We start from the raw sequence: 15,054 nt of genomic DNA on the forward strand, positions 1-15,054 counted from the left end.
TCTGCCTTTCAAACAACTAATATAAATTAATAAATAGACAAATTAATTGAAAATCTTCAAGTTAGAAACAGGAAAAAGATCGATGTATTCTTGTTAACTTGCAATCTGCTATACATATACTAACAAAAATACTCTCAGGTATTTTGTTATATTATTTCTTTTAGTTAATTTGTAATATTTCCATTGGATTATACATTTGTATTAACTTAAGTATATAAAGAGAAGTTTTTCCCTACGGTCTGAAAAGCTGTAAGCTGGCTACTCACACTTCAAGTTACTCTTAGTGTCATTTTCACTTTCAATGTCTATGTTGACAGCATAGAAACATTATCTAGTCTGCTCTTCTTCCTTAGCATAAGCTTCATAAACTTAGTCAACTTCTTGCCTTTAACTTTAAAGCATTTCCTAATTTTTTAATAAATTCTACTTACATGGTTAACACCTTAAATCTCTATAGAAAGTAAACCTCACTCTCCATTCCACAACATAAATACTTTTTACTTGCCCTGTGAACACCATGTTTATTTATTGTACCATTTCAGCGTGAGATTGATCTACTGCGCTGTCTTTGAAAGCAGGAACAGGGTCCGGACAGCATTTGTCGTCAGATCATCACTTATTATAGAAAGTGATATGAGTGGTGTTTAAAGACCTCTAGATGAATGAACAAGTGGATGCCTACTTATGCTAGCAAACATGCTAAACTTCTTTTAATGAACTATTTCTGAATCAGGTAGAAATTACAAGATGATATTACCACTCAAACTTGAAAACTATGATTATCATATCATTTGTTTCAAATGCATTTTTAAGAAATAAAATATTACAGAAATGCTAAGTATCATAAGAAACTGTAACAAACAAATATATGATGACAAATTGGAAAACATCAAAGAAATGGATAAATTCCACACACACACACGCATATATATATATAAAAACCTATCCAGATTAAATCAAGAAGACATATAAAATCAAAGGAGACTAATAACAAGCAGAAAGATTGAAGCAGTAATTAAAATTCTCCAACAAAGTTCTATGATCTGATGGCTTTACAACTAAGTTCTTCAAAAACATTTCAGGAGGAATTAACTCCAACATTTCTCTAAGTCTTCCAAAATATTGAACAGGTTGGATCTTTGTCAAACATTTTATGAGGCCAGCACTTCTCTGATATCAAAAGCAAATGAAGACACAACACAAAAAGAAAAATGCAGACTATTTCTTGATGAATGTAGATGCAAAAATTCTCAATGAATTATTAGCAAACCAAATCTAAAACTACATCAAAAAGATCATATTTCACAATAGCATGGGATTTGTTCCAGCAATACAAAGTGGTTCAATATTCACAAATCAATAAGCGTAATAAATTATATCAGAGAATGAGGAACAAAAATCAAGTGATTATCTCAAGTAGATGCAGAAACAGCATTTGGTAAGATTCAACATCTCTTCATGACAAACCATTTAACAGGTTAAGTATGGAAGAAACATATCAGGGTGGCCAGCGTGGTGTAGTGGGTTAAGTCACCTTTTGGGACACCTGCACCCAGTACTGGAGTTTTAGGGATGGCGTCTTGTCTCTGTCTCTTCCGACCCAGCTACCTGCTGTGGAACACTGAGGGTAGAAGATGATGGCCCATGTGGCAGACTTCAATGGATTTCCTGGTTCCTAATTTTGCCAACTCTTGCTGGCATTTATGGGAGTGAACCAGTTGGTGGAGGATTCCTTTCTCTCAAATAAATAAATATTTTCTAAAAAGGAATACACTTCAAAGTTATAAAGGCTATATATAACAAATGTACAGCTAATATAATACTGAATGGGGAAAACCTGAAAACATTCTACTCAGATCTGGAACAAGACAAGCATGTCTGCTTTCACTAGTCTTAAATATAGTATTGGAATTACTGGTAATAACAACTAGGGAAGAGAAAGAAACAAAGCCCATAAAATTGGAAAGCTGAAGTAAAAATGTCCATGTTTGCAGGAGACATGATTTTATATGTGGAAAAACCTAAACACTCCACCAAAATGTTGCTAGAACTTATAACACTATTTATTAAAATTATAGGATACAAAATCAACTTATAAAACATTTTATATAGCATTTTATATGCCAATAATTATGTGTTGACTGCAAAGTCAAGAAAGCATCCTCATTTAAAACATCCAGAAAAATCAAATATTTATAAATAATTTTCAACAAAGAAGTGAAAGGTCTAGACAATGCAAATTATAAAATAATGGTCAACAAAATCAACAAGGACACACTCAAAATGTGAACCCTTGATCATTGGTTAGAAGAATTAATATCATTAAAATGTCCAAATTACCTAAATCTACAGATTTAAAACAATTACTATCAAAATACTAATGATACTCTTTACAGATTAGAAAAAGTAATAGAATTCATACAAAATCACAAAATACCTAGAAGAGCCAAAGCAGCCCTGACCTGGGTGGGGGACTTGGAGGCTTCACAATACCTAACTGTATCATGCTATGAAAGCTATATTAATTGAAAAGGTACTGTACATGCATAAAATCCAACACAGAATAGAGACCCCAGAAATAAGTCCACATTCACAAAACTAAATGACATTTGACAAAGGTACCAAGACTACATTGGAGAATCAATAATCTTTTCAGTAAATGATATTTGCCAATCTGAATATAGATATGTAGAAGGATGAAATTAAATCTCAGCCTTCCATCACATATGAAAATCAGCTCAAATGGATCAAAGACCTAAATGTAAAACTGCCACTTTGCAATTGCAAGAAGAAAACATAGTGGAAACATTTCAAGACATTGATGTAGGCAAGGACCCCAAAAGGGCTGGCAACAAAACCAAAGCTAGACAAATAGGATTATACCAAACTCAGAAGCTTCTACATATAAAAGGAAACAATCAATACAGTGACCAGACATCGCATAAAATGGAAGAAAATTTTTGCAGAATATTTTTCTAAGAAAGAATAAAGGAACTAATATCTAGACTATACCAGGAATTAAAAACAAAATAAATAGATGGACAAAATATTCAACAAGAAGAAAACAAACAAACCCAAATTGGGAAGTGGGCAAAGGACCCAAATAGACAGTTCTCAACAGCGGACTTAAAATAGCTAACACATTTACAAAAAATTATCAATATCACTAGTCATCTGGGAAAGGTAAATCAAAGCCAGGATTAGATATCCACTTCATCCCTGTTAGAATGGTTATTCTAAGTAACAAATGCTGGAGAGAACAAGAAGAATTGGGAACTCACACACTGTTGAAGGGCTATGCACTGTGTGTGGGAATGTAAATTGGCCTTCTATCAAGATTGCCTAATGGGAAGCAGACGTGCCAAAGGATGCAGCAACCTCATTACTTTATATATATATATATATATGTATATATATATACATATATATATATACATATATATATATATATAAATATATAAATGCATGAACTTACTGTATCAGAGTCGCTTGGTCTCCTGCGTACTGCAGTACTGTTTACAATAGCTATGATTTAGATTCAATTAAGATGCCCATCATCAGATGAACAGATAAAGACAATGTGATCTATATCTATAACTATATAATGGAATATTATTCTACCATAAAAATCATGAAATCCTGTCATTTTCAGCAAAATGAATGGCACTGGAAGACACCGTGTTATGTGAAATAAGCTAGACACAGAAAGATAAATGCTATGTATACTCCCTAGTGCATGGGTGGAACATTTTCTCAGTTTCAACATCCAGTGGTGATTAGTAGAGACTGGGAGGGGTAGAGAGAAATAGATGGAGTCCGGATATGGAGTAGCAAACAGTTACACTGCACAGTGGGGTGAATATGGTTTACAATAACCTTAAAGATACTGTGTGAAAAAATAGAACACAGTTGCTCTAGGCTTCCAATCGTACAGTAATGTCACAGAAGGAGCAATGTTGATTACACTGTTTTGAGCAGTACACATTATAAACATGTATTGAAATATCACACACAGTAGCCAACAACTATATATATATATATAAGTAATAAAAAATTTTAAAAATATTACATATAGACTTAATTTTCTGTTTCTCACTTTACCAGTTAATCATTATCCTGAAATTGATGTATACTTTTCCCACATATGTAAATCTTGGTAAATGTATTATTCAGTAGAATTTTTATATGTTCAATAACTATCATTTATATGTTTTAATTCGTATATATGCTAAATGTACATATAGGTATACATATATAATTAAAATTGAAATTCTAGGTATATATAGTTAGAGACATTATTAAATTTATATCATTTCTTTTTATGGTTTTGTATAGTTTTCTACTTATATGAAAACTATAGTTTTATTTGATAATGTTTTTTAACTATTTTCATAAACATTTGTTTTCATTTAAAATTACCATATTTTACCTAATTAATTTCTGGTTCTTTTGTAAACATGTTACTGATTTTTTTTAACTTTGAGAATACTAAATATATTCATATTATTTTCTCTTTATATGTATATCCTTTGTCATTCAGAGGTAATTCATTTTCAGATTATTAATTCATTAACTATCTTTTACTTTTTTTAATTTCTCGCTTACCTTAAGCAACAATGTTCACTATTCCTTTCTCTTTTTGGAGTAGTCACTCTTTTCCAGGTAGCATCTGGGAGTTGTCACTAAACCAGTGACTTTATGACCATCCATCCTGGCTTGCAGGCTTTGTCTACTCTAATTTGTTTCCCTGAATATGCACTGCATGTGAGCACCATGAAGACAAAACAATTGTTTCACCTCTTGTTCTGGATAGCTTTCTTGATGTCTGGGGGCTACTAATTCATATAATGAAATGCCCAAGCACCCTGGATACACTAGTGTTTCCACCCATCTCCCAGTGTGCTTTCATCGTAGCTGTTGTGGAGAGAAGCATCTGTGCATCAAGCACACATTAACTTTGGCACGGCTATCTTCTTTGTAATTTATGTATAAATGCCCTATGTGTGCAAAAAGCCGTCTGATTCCAATAACATTACTTACATTATCATTAATGCTTTCAGGGCTTTAAGGTTAGTATTTGTAATCATGATTGCTGCTGTAAACCCTGAGGCCCAGGAGGTGAAGGGGTAGACTTGTTAACGTCCAGCCAAAAGACTGCTCCCGTGTATGTTTGCAGGTGTGCGTGTGCATCACACTTGGTTCTCAGAAAATTAATATTTTGTATCCAAGATAAATTATTTTATATTTTTATAATTTCATCAGTTTCAAAAATTGCAAAGGTATTCATGCAAATAACTTCAAATGTCTTCACTATTATACAATTGACTACCTGTTTCTTATACTGGTGACAGCCTAGTTGACTGAAGCATCCATTTGTATGTCTAAATTAAATGTTGAAAACTTGCACATGAACACTTTTAAAAGTGTGAACACATTTGAGAGGAATATCTTATGTATGAGTTTTAACAATTATAGCATTTTCATGGCACTTACTTAACACATCCCCAAAACTGCCAATTAAGTTGACAAATTGCTGATATAATAAACATATAGGAAAGACTTTCAGTTATCACTGTAGGTTTCAGGAACAATATAATTCTGTTTTTCCATAAAATTTCAGATTTATATCTTTGTAGATTAAATAGTTTAAATTTAATACATGTTGCAAGCTACAGTCAAATTTTCATTGTAGTTTCATCAGTTAAAAGTTTTGAAAAAAATTTAAAAATATTTAAATGAAAAACTCCTACTGAATTATAGGCATGGGAATCTATAAATGATTTTCAAGTATTAACAGAGAAACTAATGTCCTTTTAAATTATATAACTTTTTGAAATACAGGCAAATATGAATTGAATATTAAAATGTATTTAAGTATACAATAGTCAGTTAAATACAATTTTCACACACAAACAGGCATGAAGATACTCTCCCATAAGTGTAGCTGATCATTGGACAGCCCTTCTTAAAATGGTAGTGACAATGAAGCTTTACATTGTTCACATGGACATGTTTATGGCTGTATACACATTTTGATATCCTGGCTATGATAATGTGAAGAAGCTTAGGTATCATGGGGAAAAAAACTGCTATCATAGTTTATCATTTAGTGATCTGGCATTAGGAAATGCTTCTCCTAGATGTGTACAAGGGAATTAAATGTTTTCTCCAAAATTTATGTGCCATTGTTTCCTTCATGTGAGTTGGATGAAAGTGTCAAATACTAAACAACAGCATACTTCAATAAATATGATCAAATATTCTGGGGAGAGAGAGTTGATGTTAATCAAAAAAGTGCACATGGTGAATGGCTTCCAACATTTCCCTAATGTATGAAGAATGACTTGTGCACAACTGTGAGGAATCTGCCAGCTTAGTCATCTAAATAATGATGAATCTTCCATAGTTACTAAATTATGGGGTTCTTTATTCCCACATAATATAGTAGTTTAAAGAAAAATAAATTAAAAACTGCCATGATGCTCCTCAATTATGCATGTTTTTCTACTCATATTTCAGAAAATATTCATAAAAACAGGAAGAAATATAATTTGTGTGGCATATCTTGATAGACTTGCTAATACAAGATGATTTCAAACACTGCATTTCCTTTGTAACTGTCTCTGGGACATATTTTTCATTTTTCCTAATTTAAATATTTTCTACCTCCTAGTAGTTGCAGCAGCTCTCGTAAACATGTTTGTCAGCTATGATTTCTCTTAAAATTTGCCCAAGAGCATATTACATGTACGTTTCTTGTTTAAAGGGATGCTTCTGAATAAATTCAATGAAAGCTATTTGTACATATGGCACAATTTTAAATACAAGCTATTCGCAGATCACAACACATTAACGTCAAACTGACTTGGAATGCTGATTTTCAAGCTGTTTGTGAATATGCTAGAATAAAGCAAAACTGATCAGGTCCATTCCATAGTAAGCCAGAGCAGAAATAACACACTTAAAAACAAATGTATGTACGCATGTTCACCTTCATTGTCCTTAAGGGTGAAGTTTGGGTTTACAGGCAGGTGCTCATCAAGAAAGAAGTTAAACCTTGGTCCATTGGCAAAGTCATCTTTATCGGTGGCACTGATGGTATGAATAACCTGGGGAAAAGACAGATACTAAATAGTAAATTGCATTTGGACATATTCCCTTGGATTGAGCTGCATTATTTTTGATAGTTAAAAGGACTTTGAAAGCATCCCTTTATCCAATTCAAACATTTAAAATTAAGCTTAAAAGTACCAATTAGCTTCTCTCTTGAATTAAAGTATAGGGAAAAACTTGGCACAATTTATAAAACATTCACACTTCATTTTCTAGCACAGCACAAGCGTTTAACTTCTTTGCTTTATTTTTCACAGTACCGTGGGGCCAATTAGTTGTGATATTTTGTATGAACACCTGTTTGAGGAGACATGAAGTATTGTTTGCACCAATATAAATACCCCAGTGTTGCTGTAGAACAGCCTTGTGGTGCATGTTGGGCTCAGCCATTAAATGCCAGAAGTAGCAGAGGCAAACACATGAGATTCCCAACATATATAGATATTTTATTGTTTTAAGAGACGTTTGAGATTATGATCCAGCACCTATATTTTAAAGATAAAGAAACTGAATCCTTAAAGTGTTTGTGAGGTGCTCACATCTTTGAAAATAGTGACCTGCTCAAGTGGTGCTTTATTGGTCATCATTCATCTCCAGTGGTCAAGAGAAAGCAACTCCAATGTCAGGACTTAGTCCACGTTAAGAAGCAGAGTAAGTTCAAATCTATAATAAAATACTCCAGGCGGTCCAAGAGAAGGACAAAACTGTAGTAAATAGGGTCACTACAATATCAAAAACAGACATCCAAAGAAATGAAAAAAGCAGTATTTAGCTCATTCAAAAATGAGTATCCTGGGGCTAGTGTTGTGGCACAGCAAGTGCAGTAGTCATCAAGGATTCCACCCTATATGAGCGCCAGAGTCATGGACACTCCACTTCCGATCCAGCTCTCTGCTATGGCCTTGGAAAGCAGTAGAAGATGGCCCAAGTCCTTGGAGCCCTGCACCCACTTGTCAGATCTGGATGGAGTTCTTGGCTCCTGGTTTGGACCTGGCCCAGCCCCATCTGTTGTGGCCATTTGGGGAGTAACCAGAGGATGGAGGATCTCCTTCTCTCTGTAATTCTGCTTTTCAAATAAATAAACATTCTTTAAAAATAGTATCCTAATATTAACATGTTCTCTTTTAACTCCTTTTTGTGGCCTGCATTGTGGCATAGCAGGAAAAGCTGCCGCTTGCAACACCAGGATCCTATCTGGGTGCTGGTGTTTGTCCCAGCTACACAACTTCCATTCTAATTCTCTGCTTATGGCATGGAAAAAGCAGTGGAAGATGGCTCAAGGGTTTGGACACCTGCACCTTATATGTGAGATGTGGATGAAGAGCCTGGCTCCTGGATTTGGCCTGGCCCAGCACTGGCTATTGTGACCACCTGGGGAGAGAATCAGAGGATGGAGGATTTCTGTCTGTCTCTCCCTCTCTCTGTAACTGACTTTCAAATAAGTGAATAAACACTTAAAAGTAACCAAAAGAAAAAAAAAAAACCTTTCTTATAAAAACTAAAAACAAGTCTCTATAACCCTGCCTTTCAAATATATAAATATTGATTTTAAAAAAGTTAGTATCCTATTATTAAAATGATCTCTTTAAATCTCTTCCTTAGTGGGGCCGGTTCTGTAGCTTAGTGGGTAAAGCTGCTGCCTGCAGTGCCGGCTTCCCATATGGGTACTGGTTCTAGACCTGGCTGCTCCACTTGCAATCCAGCTCTCTGCTATGGCCTGGGAAAGCAGTGGAGGATGGCCCAAGTCCTTGGGCCCCTGCACCCACGTGGGAGACCCAGAAGAAGCTCCTGGCTCCTGACTTCCGATTGGCATAGCTTCAGCCCTTGTGGCCACCTGGGGAGTGAACCAACAGAGGAAGACCTCTCTCTCTCTCTTTCTCTCTCTCTTTATCACTGCCTCTCTGTAACTCTGCCTTTCAAATAAATAAATCTTTTAAAAAAATCCCCTCCTTAGAAAAATTAAAAACCAAGGGAGGAAATAGAGAGCTAGAAATATAGTATATATTGTTTGTGAACCTACAGTATATACATTGTACAAGCAGATACACATTCTAAGAACATTTCAATTTCTCCCAATATCAGCAAAATGAAATTACTCAGATAATTCACCAACAGGTTTCTCAGATAAAACCTGAATTATTTTTGATGTAGTGGGCCTATTATTTTGTTAGGGAGTTGAGCAGGGTTATATAGCTACTGAGGAGGGGAGGCCAGTGGGAGTAAGAAGAAAAGAGCAAGTGTTTCCCTGAAGTGACGAGGACAGTGTTCCAGGACACGGAAGTGATTGTCTTCCTCGATGCATTCACAGGGCTCACTCCACATGCGTTCCATCAGTGCTCCGAAATGCTCACAATGAGAAATCCTATGTCCTCCCCAGACCCCTTCTCTCAAGAGGTCTCTCTCCCTCTTCTCTAGTTTATATCATTGCATATTATCTATAAGCTGAACATTTTGTATTTGTTTACTGTCTCTCTCCTCTCTTTTAAAATATACATAGTCTCTGGACAAATATTTTCCCCCATATTTTGCCTGTGACTCTGAGTAGAAGGTACTATTGGATAATTAGAAGCAATTTGGTGATTCTTCTGAAGTGTGTGGAAAGCTTCAAGAAGAGCTCAGAATGCTGTGTCAACAGTGGAATATGCATATATTCTCTACACAACAGTTACTGGAGATGAAATGCAAGTAAAAACAATGTCAGATGTTCAAGTTTGTTTTCAGCAATAAATAAATATAAGTATTTTAAGAATGCATTGGGGCTGGTGCTGTGGCACAGTGGGTAAAGCCACTGCCTGCAGTGCCAGCATCCCATGTGGGCGCTAGTTCAAGTCCCAGCTGCTCCACTTGCAATCCAGCTCTCTGCTATGGCCTGGGAAAGCAGTGGAGGATGGCCCATGTCCTTGGGCCCCTGCACTCACGTGGGGGGCCTGGAAGGGGCTCCTTGCTCCTGGCTTCAGATCGGTACAGCTCCGGCTGTTGGAGCCATCTGGGGAGTGAACCTGCAGATGGAAGACCTCTCTCTCTCTGCCTCTCCTTCTCTCTCTGTGTAACTCTTTTAAAAAAAAATGAATACATCTGTTGAAAATGCATGTCTCTCACCCCTTAATTGTCATTTGTTGTGATTCTTCAGCGTCAGATCCATTTTCTCTATGTACCCATAAGATACTGACACACTTGTAATTTTATTTCTTATCCCCTTATATAATTTTGGAAGATATACAAAGAAAACAGCTCCTTTAAAACAACTGGATAGCTTCCTGCTATCCATTCTGTGGCATTATTATTTTCTTTTCTATTCATCAAAAGTTAGTTAATAACCTATTTGTCTTCTTCATATTTTAAAATCAGAACTGTTCCTATTTTTTGAAATTCCCTTTTAAATATTTATTCATTTATTTACTTTTTGTTGAGGCAGAATCACACACACAAAGGGAGGGAGGGAGGGAGGAAGGGAGAGAGAGAGAGAGAATCTTTCATCACTTCCCAAATGGCCCAGCAGAGATAGGGCCAGGCTGAAGTCAGGAGCCAGGAACTCCATCTGGGTCTCCCACAAGGTTGGCAGAATCCCGAATACTTGGGTCATCTTCTGTTGCCTTCCCAGGCCCATTAGTAGGGAGCTAGATGGGAAATGGAGCAGCCAGAACTCAAACAAGCACTCTGATGTGGGTTGCTGGCATTGTAAGTAGCAACAGCTTAATCTGCTGTAGCATAACACAAGCCTTTGTTAAATTCATACAATTCATATATTACTGTGTTTACTGTTTTTGTGTAACTTTTAATAAAGTATCTTTTCCATTTTTAATCAGAGAATTTAAAATCTGAACTTAATGGAGACATCACTTGATATATTTGTATTCCTTAGCCAATGAACGCCAGGCTTATCTACATGGTAAACGATGTATCACACATTGTTTGAGCGGACTCCTTTCACTTGTAGAATTGCCAGTTCGTATTTATGATTAAATTTTATCTGTAATATTTATTAAAATTGTTTTCAAACACCTTTCATGGTGGTCTGCCTTGGTTCAGAATTCTTGATCTGTGATGGTGTATTCGATGTTTATATTTTACTGATCGTCCTTTTGTTTTAATTGAGAAATAAGATTTGCATCTGTTGTTACCTTACATATCCATTAGAAAATACAACTGAGAAAATAGCATGATGTGAATTGGAGAAGATTTAAACTCTGGCAGATATCTAGGTGCTGTCAAATTCCTGTCATCGATATTTTCTACCCTGCACTCAGAGCTGTGATTTATACACACTGTGCTACCGGCATTTTCCAGGTAATTGATTGGCAATGTAAACCCCCTGACAGTTTCTTGTTTGATTTCCTTCCTTCTATCGAACCCAAACATTCTCTAGCATATACCTGCAATTTAATTAATGCATAAAATGTTTGATTAGATTGAAATATATGACTGCCATATGAAGGTATTTCATGAAGTTTGCTAGAAGTTGAAGTAAGGAGGTCATCTTTATAGTGCACAGGTTAAGCTGCCACTTGGGACATGCACATACAATATGGGAGTGCCTGAGAGTGAATCCCTCACAGCTTTCAATCTGGCTTCCTGCTCATGCACCTGGGAGCCAGCAGGTGTTAGCCCAAGTGCTTGGATTCCTGCCACTCACATGGGAGACAAGGTTAAAGTTTTTAGTTCCTAGCTTTCTCCTAGCACAACCTTGGTAGTTACAGGCATTTGGGAAATGAACCAACAGAAGGAAGATCTCTCTTGTCTATCCGGCTCTGTCATGTTGCCTTTCAAATTAAAAAAAAAAAAAAACATTTAAAAAACTGAAATAAAAATATGTTTATATTGATTGAAAAACTTCTGAATTCCAGGCATAACTTTTCCATCATTTGCATTTCCATGAACTTTTTCAAGTACCCTCAATGAGTCACAAGTTTTTTCTTACAAAAGCAAAGTAGGAAGGGATTAACTTCTTGGTTGGAATTTTTAAATAATTACAAGAAAATTTTTATGGCATCCTCAAATAAGTGCATCTATCTTTAAAGTTTGTTTTCCATAGACTATTATTTATAATGCTTTATTGTTTTATAATACTTTATTAAGGAAAATAGGTCAGTGCCAAATACCATGCTTCTTTGGCATAAATGAGCTAGCTTTATCATCTTCATTAAAAACAAATGTCCGAAGAAGTCAAAATATTTCTTTAATCAATGTGTCTGCTTTACAAGATAATCTTACATAGATTCCACATAAATTCAGCTTATTATCATACTAGATTTTATTTATTAAGTAGATTGGTCTTTGAAACAGTATAAAATGTCTAATGATCTGCTACTTTTTTCATGCAATGTTTGTATGTGATAAGGTTAGTGTCATATAATAAAATCATTAATTTACATGTTATGTTTTCTAAGTTTACTTCTAGTAAAAAATACAAAAGAACACGGTGGAAAGTCAGTGTGAATAAGAAAGCACTCCCTTTATGTTTCAAGATTGCTGGTTTGGCACATCTAAATACTTTTGATTCATTCTACTTTGTGAAGGATTTCAAATTTCATGCATGCATGACTTTCTTTTTAATATTTTTTCAGGTCAAATGCTGAAGAGATTTTTCAAAATAGGAAAATATATTGACTCATAGAACTCTATTATTGTGGTTTACATTGATACCTGAATTGACCTGAACTCTGTTGTGATATGTGGTTTAAACTTTCATAAAAGGCCAATCTCTTTGCCATAGCAACATACTGATATATTTAGATGCACAGCATCTGTAATAGAAATATCTGTAATTCTGAAAGCAATTGTCAAAGAAGGAGGAACTGCTGTATAGCTGAGCAATGCAACTATGTTTCAGAAAAATCATTCCACAAATTATTGTTCATAAATAGAGCTCCATTTTCCAGCACTGTTTCAAAACATAACGTTTTCTAGAAATTCCACCACTGCGAGTATAAAAGTCAACTGCAGAATCAGGTTGAAACATTCAGAGCATGATTTTCTCTCTAGCAGGTTAATCACACAAATAGTCACATGTATTTGAGGTGATGTATTTAAACATGGATGCCAAAAGCAATATAAGGTAACATAATTTTTCATTCTTCTATTAAAGTTTAAATTCATTAGGGGAAGAGAATTGGAAAAAAATGCTCAAGAAACAACATAAAGATCTCAATTACCTCATATAAAGTTAAAGATATCAATAGAAACTAAATATAAATGCAATTTTGAAGAATAAGAAGTAGTAGCCACAACTTACTCAAAATACATTAGAACCTATGGGTACTGAGTCTTTTGACAACTTTTGAAAATTAGTAACAAATACATGAATATAAGAGGGATAGTAAATAATGAAACTGACCAAATAAGCAGGTTGCCTGACATGTAGCCTCTCCAAAAGTAGCATGTTTTTACATGAAGAAAGATGAAGCTAATTCATACTTAAAGGAATTTGAGAATTATCCCATGATCTATCACGAAATCTCAGTCATGCCTGGGCCCTGAAATTAGAATAATTGTCTTCATTTTACTGATGAAGGAAGCGCTTATTCACATCACATAAACTCCTTTCTTAGAGATTCAAACAAAACTTTAGTGCTCAATGCAGAAGGTGAAACAAAGGACACAGTCTGCCAGGGACACGTTGAGAGGAGAGCATGTTCCAGGGATAATGACGTGGGAGTCTCTGTGAACCAGAAGTAGATAGTACTGGAGGTCAACAGAGAAAGTTCAGGTCACAGGTCAAAAAAATGACAGCAGCATTTTAAATCTGGGATCAGATGTTCACATACACAGAGAAAAGTATCAGTGGAATTGAGAGAAGGGAATAGGTATCGATGCTTCTGATTTTCCACATTCTACAAAAGGGGCTAAGAGTAGCAAGTAGGTGTTGTGGTGTAGTACCAGCTCATACTGTACCCTTAAGCTTATAAATAATCTTGAAATTTAAAAAAATAAATTGTTCACTGAAGTGAACATAATGTTTTGCCCAAGTTTATTTTCAATCTTTGTCAGACATATCATTAAGAATTATATCTGGCCGGCGCCGTGGCTCAACAGGCTAATCCTCCGCCTAGCGGCGCCGGCACACCAGGTTCTAGTCCCGGTTAGGGCACCGGATTCTGTCCCGGTTGCCCCTCTTCCAGGCCAGCTCTCTGCTGTGGCCAGGGAGTGCAGTGGAGGATGGCCCAAGTGCTTGGGCCCTGCACCCGCATGGGAGACCAGGATAAACACCTGGCTCTTGCCATCAGATCAGCGTGGTGCGCTGGCCGCAGCGTGCCGGCCGCGGTGGCCATTGGAGGGTGAACCAACGGCAAAAGAAGACCTTTCTCTCTGTCTCTCTCTCTCTCACTGTCCACTCTGCCTGTCAAAAAAAAAAAAAAAAAGAATTATATCTGACTACAGTTTTGATACAGCGACTGTTTTGAAATTCACTTTATGTGAATGAAGTTAAATACCATTTCAGTTGCTTATTGTTTATAGCTCTTGCTTATATTCCTGCTAAACTATGATCCTTTAAATTTTATTCATTAAACTATTTAGTGAGCATAAAGACTATGACTATAATATAAATTAAAAACATGCTATCTCAAAAAATAAAAGAGAAAAAATGTTTTGGAAGGTAAAAAAAGTATGCATAAGTGTCCTTCATTAAAAAATAGAAAGTGCCTAATAATATCTGAAGTCAACATTAGCTTATGTTTGACTGTTCATAACATATATAAATCTTTCAATTTACATAGAACTAAAAGAAAAAGATTAACTGAAGAAAAGGCCTTATGATTTGAGAGTTGCTATATTTAAGGGAAGTAGTTGAATCCTGACAAAGGCAGAATCTATCCCTAGATGTTCTACTTTTTAAAGTGATATTAAGTGCTGTAGCATTTAAATTTGTTTCTAATATTAAGAAATATAAGTAATGTGTTTATATTGATCTTACATTTATCACTTCTTCACCAGCAACATATG

General features: G+C 35.3%; 1 protein-coding gene across 3 annotated transcripts in view; it reads right to left on the bottom strand.

The window, feature by feature from the left end:
* CDH18 (cadherin 18) overlaps positions 1-15,054 on the bottom strand; it is a 313,101-nt gene that overhangs the window by 24,718 nt on the left and 273,329 nt on the right. For all 3 annotated transcript variants that reach the window (XM_062211720.1, XM_062211722.1, XM_062211721.1), the window contains exon 9: positions 6,992-7,109. In XM_062211720.1, coding sequence (XP_062067704.1) covers positions 6,992-7,109 — 118 coding nt within the window. The remainder of the gene's footprint in view (positions 1-6,991; positions 7,110-15,054) is intronic.

Source organism: Lepus europaeus, chromosome 15 (genome assembly GCF_033115175.1).
Source record: "Lepus europaeus isolate LE1 chromosome 15, mLepTim1.pri, whole genome shotgun sequence".
Classification (NCBI taxonomy): Eukaryota; Metazoa; Chordata; class Mammalia; order Lagomorpha; family Leporidae; genus Lepus; species Lepus europaeus.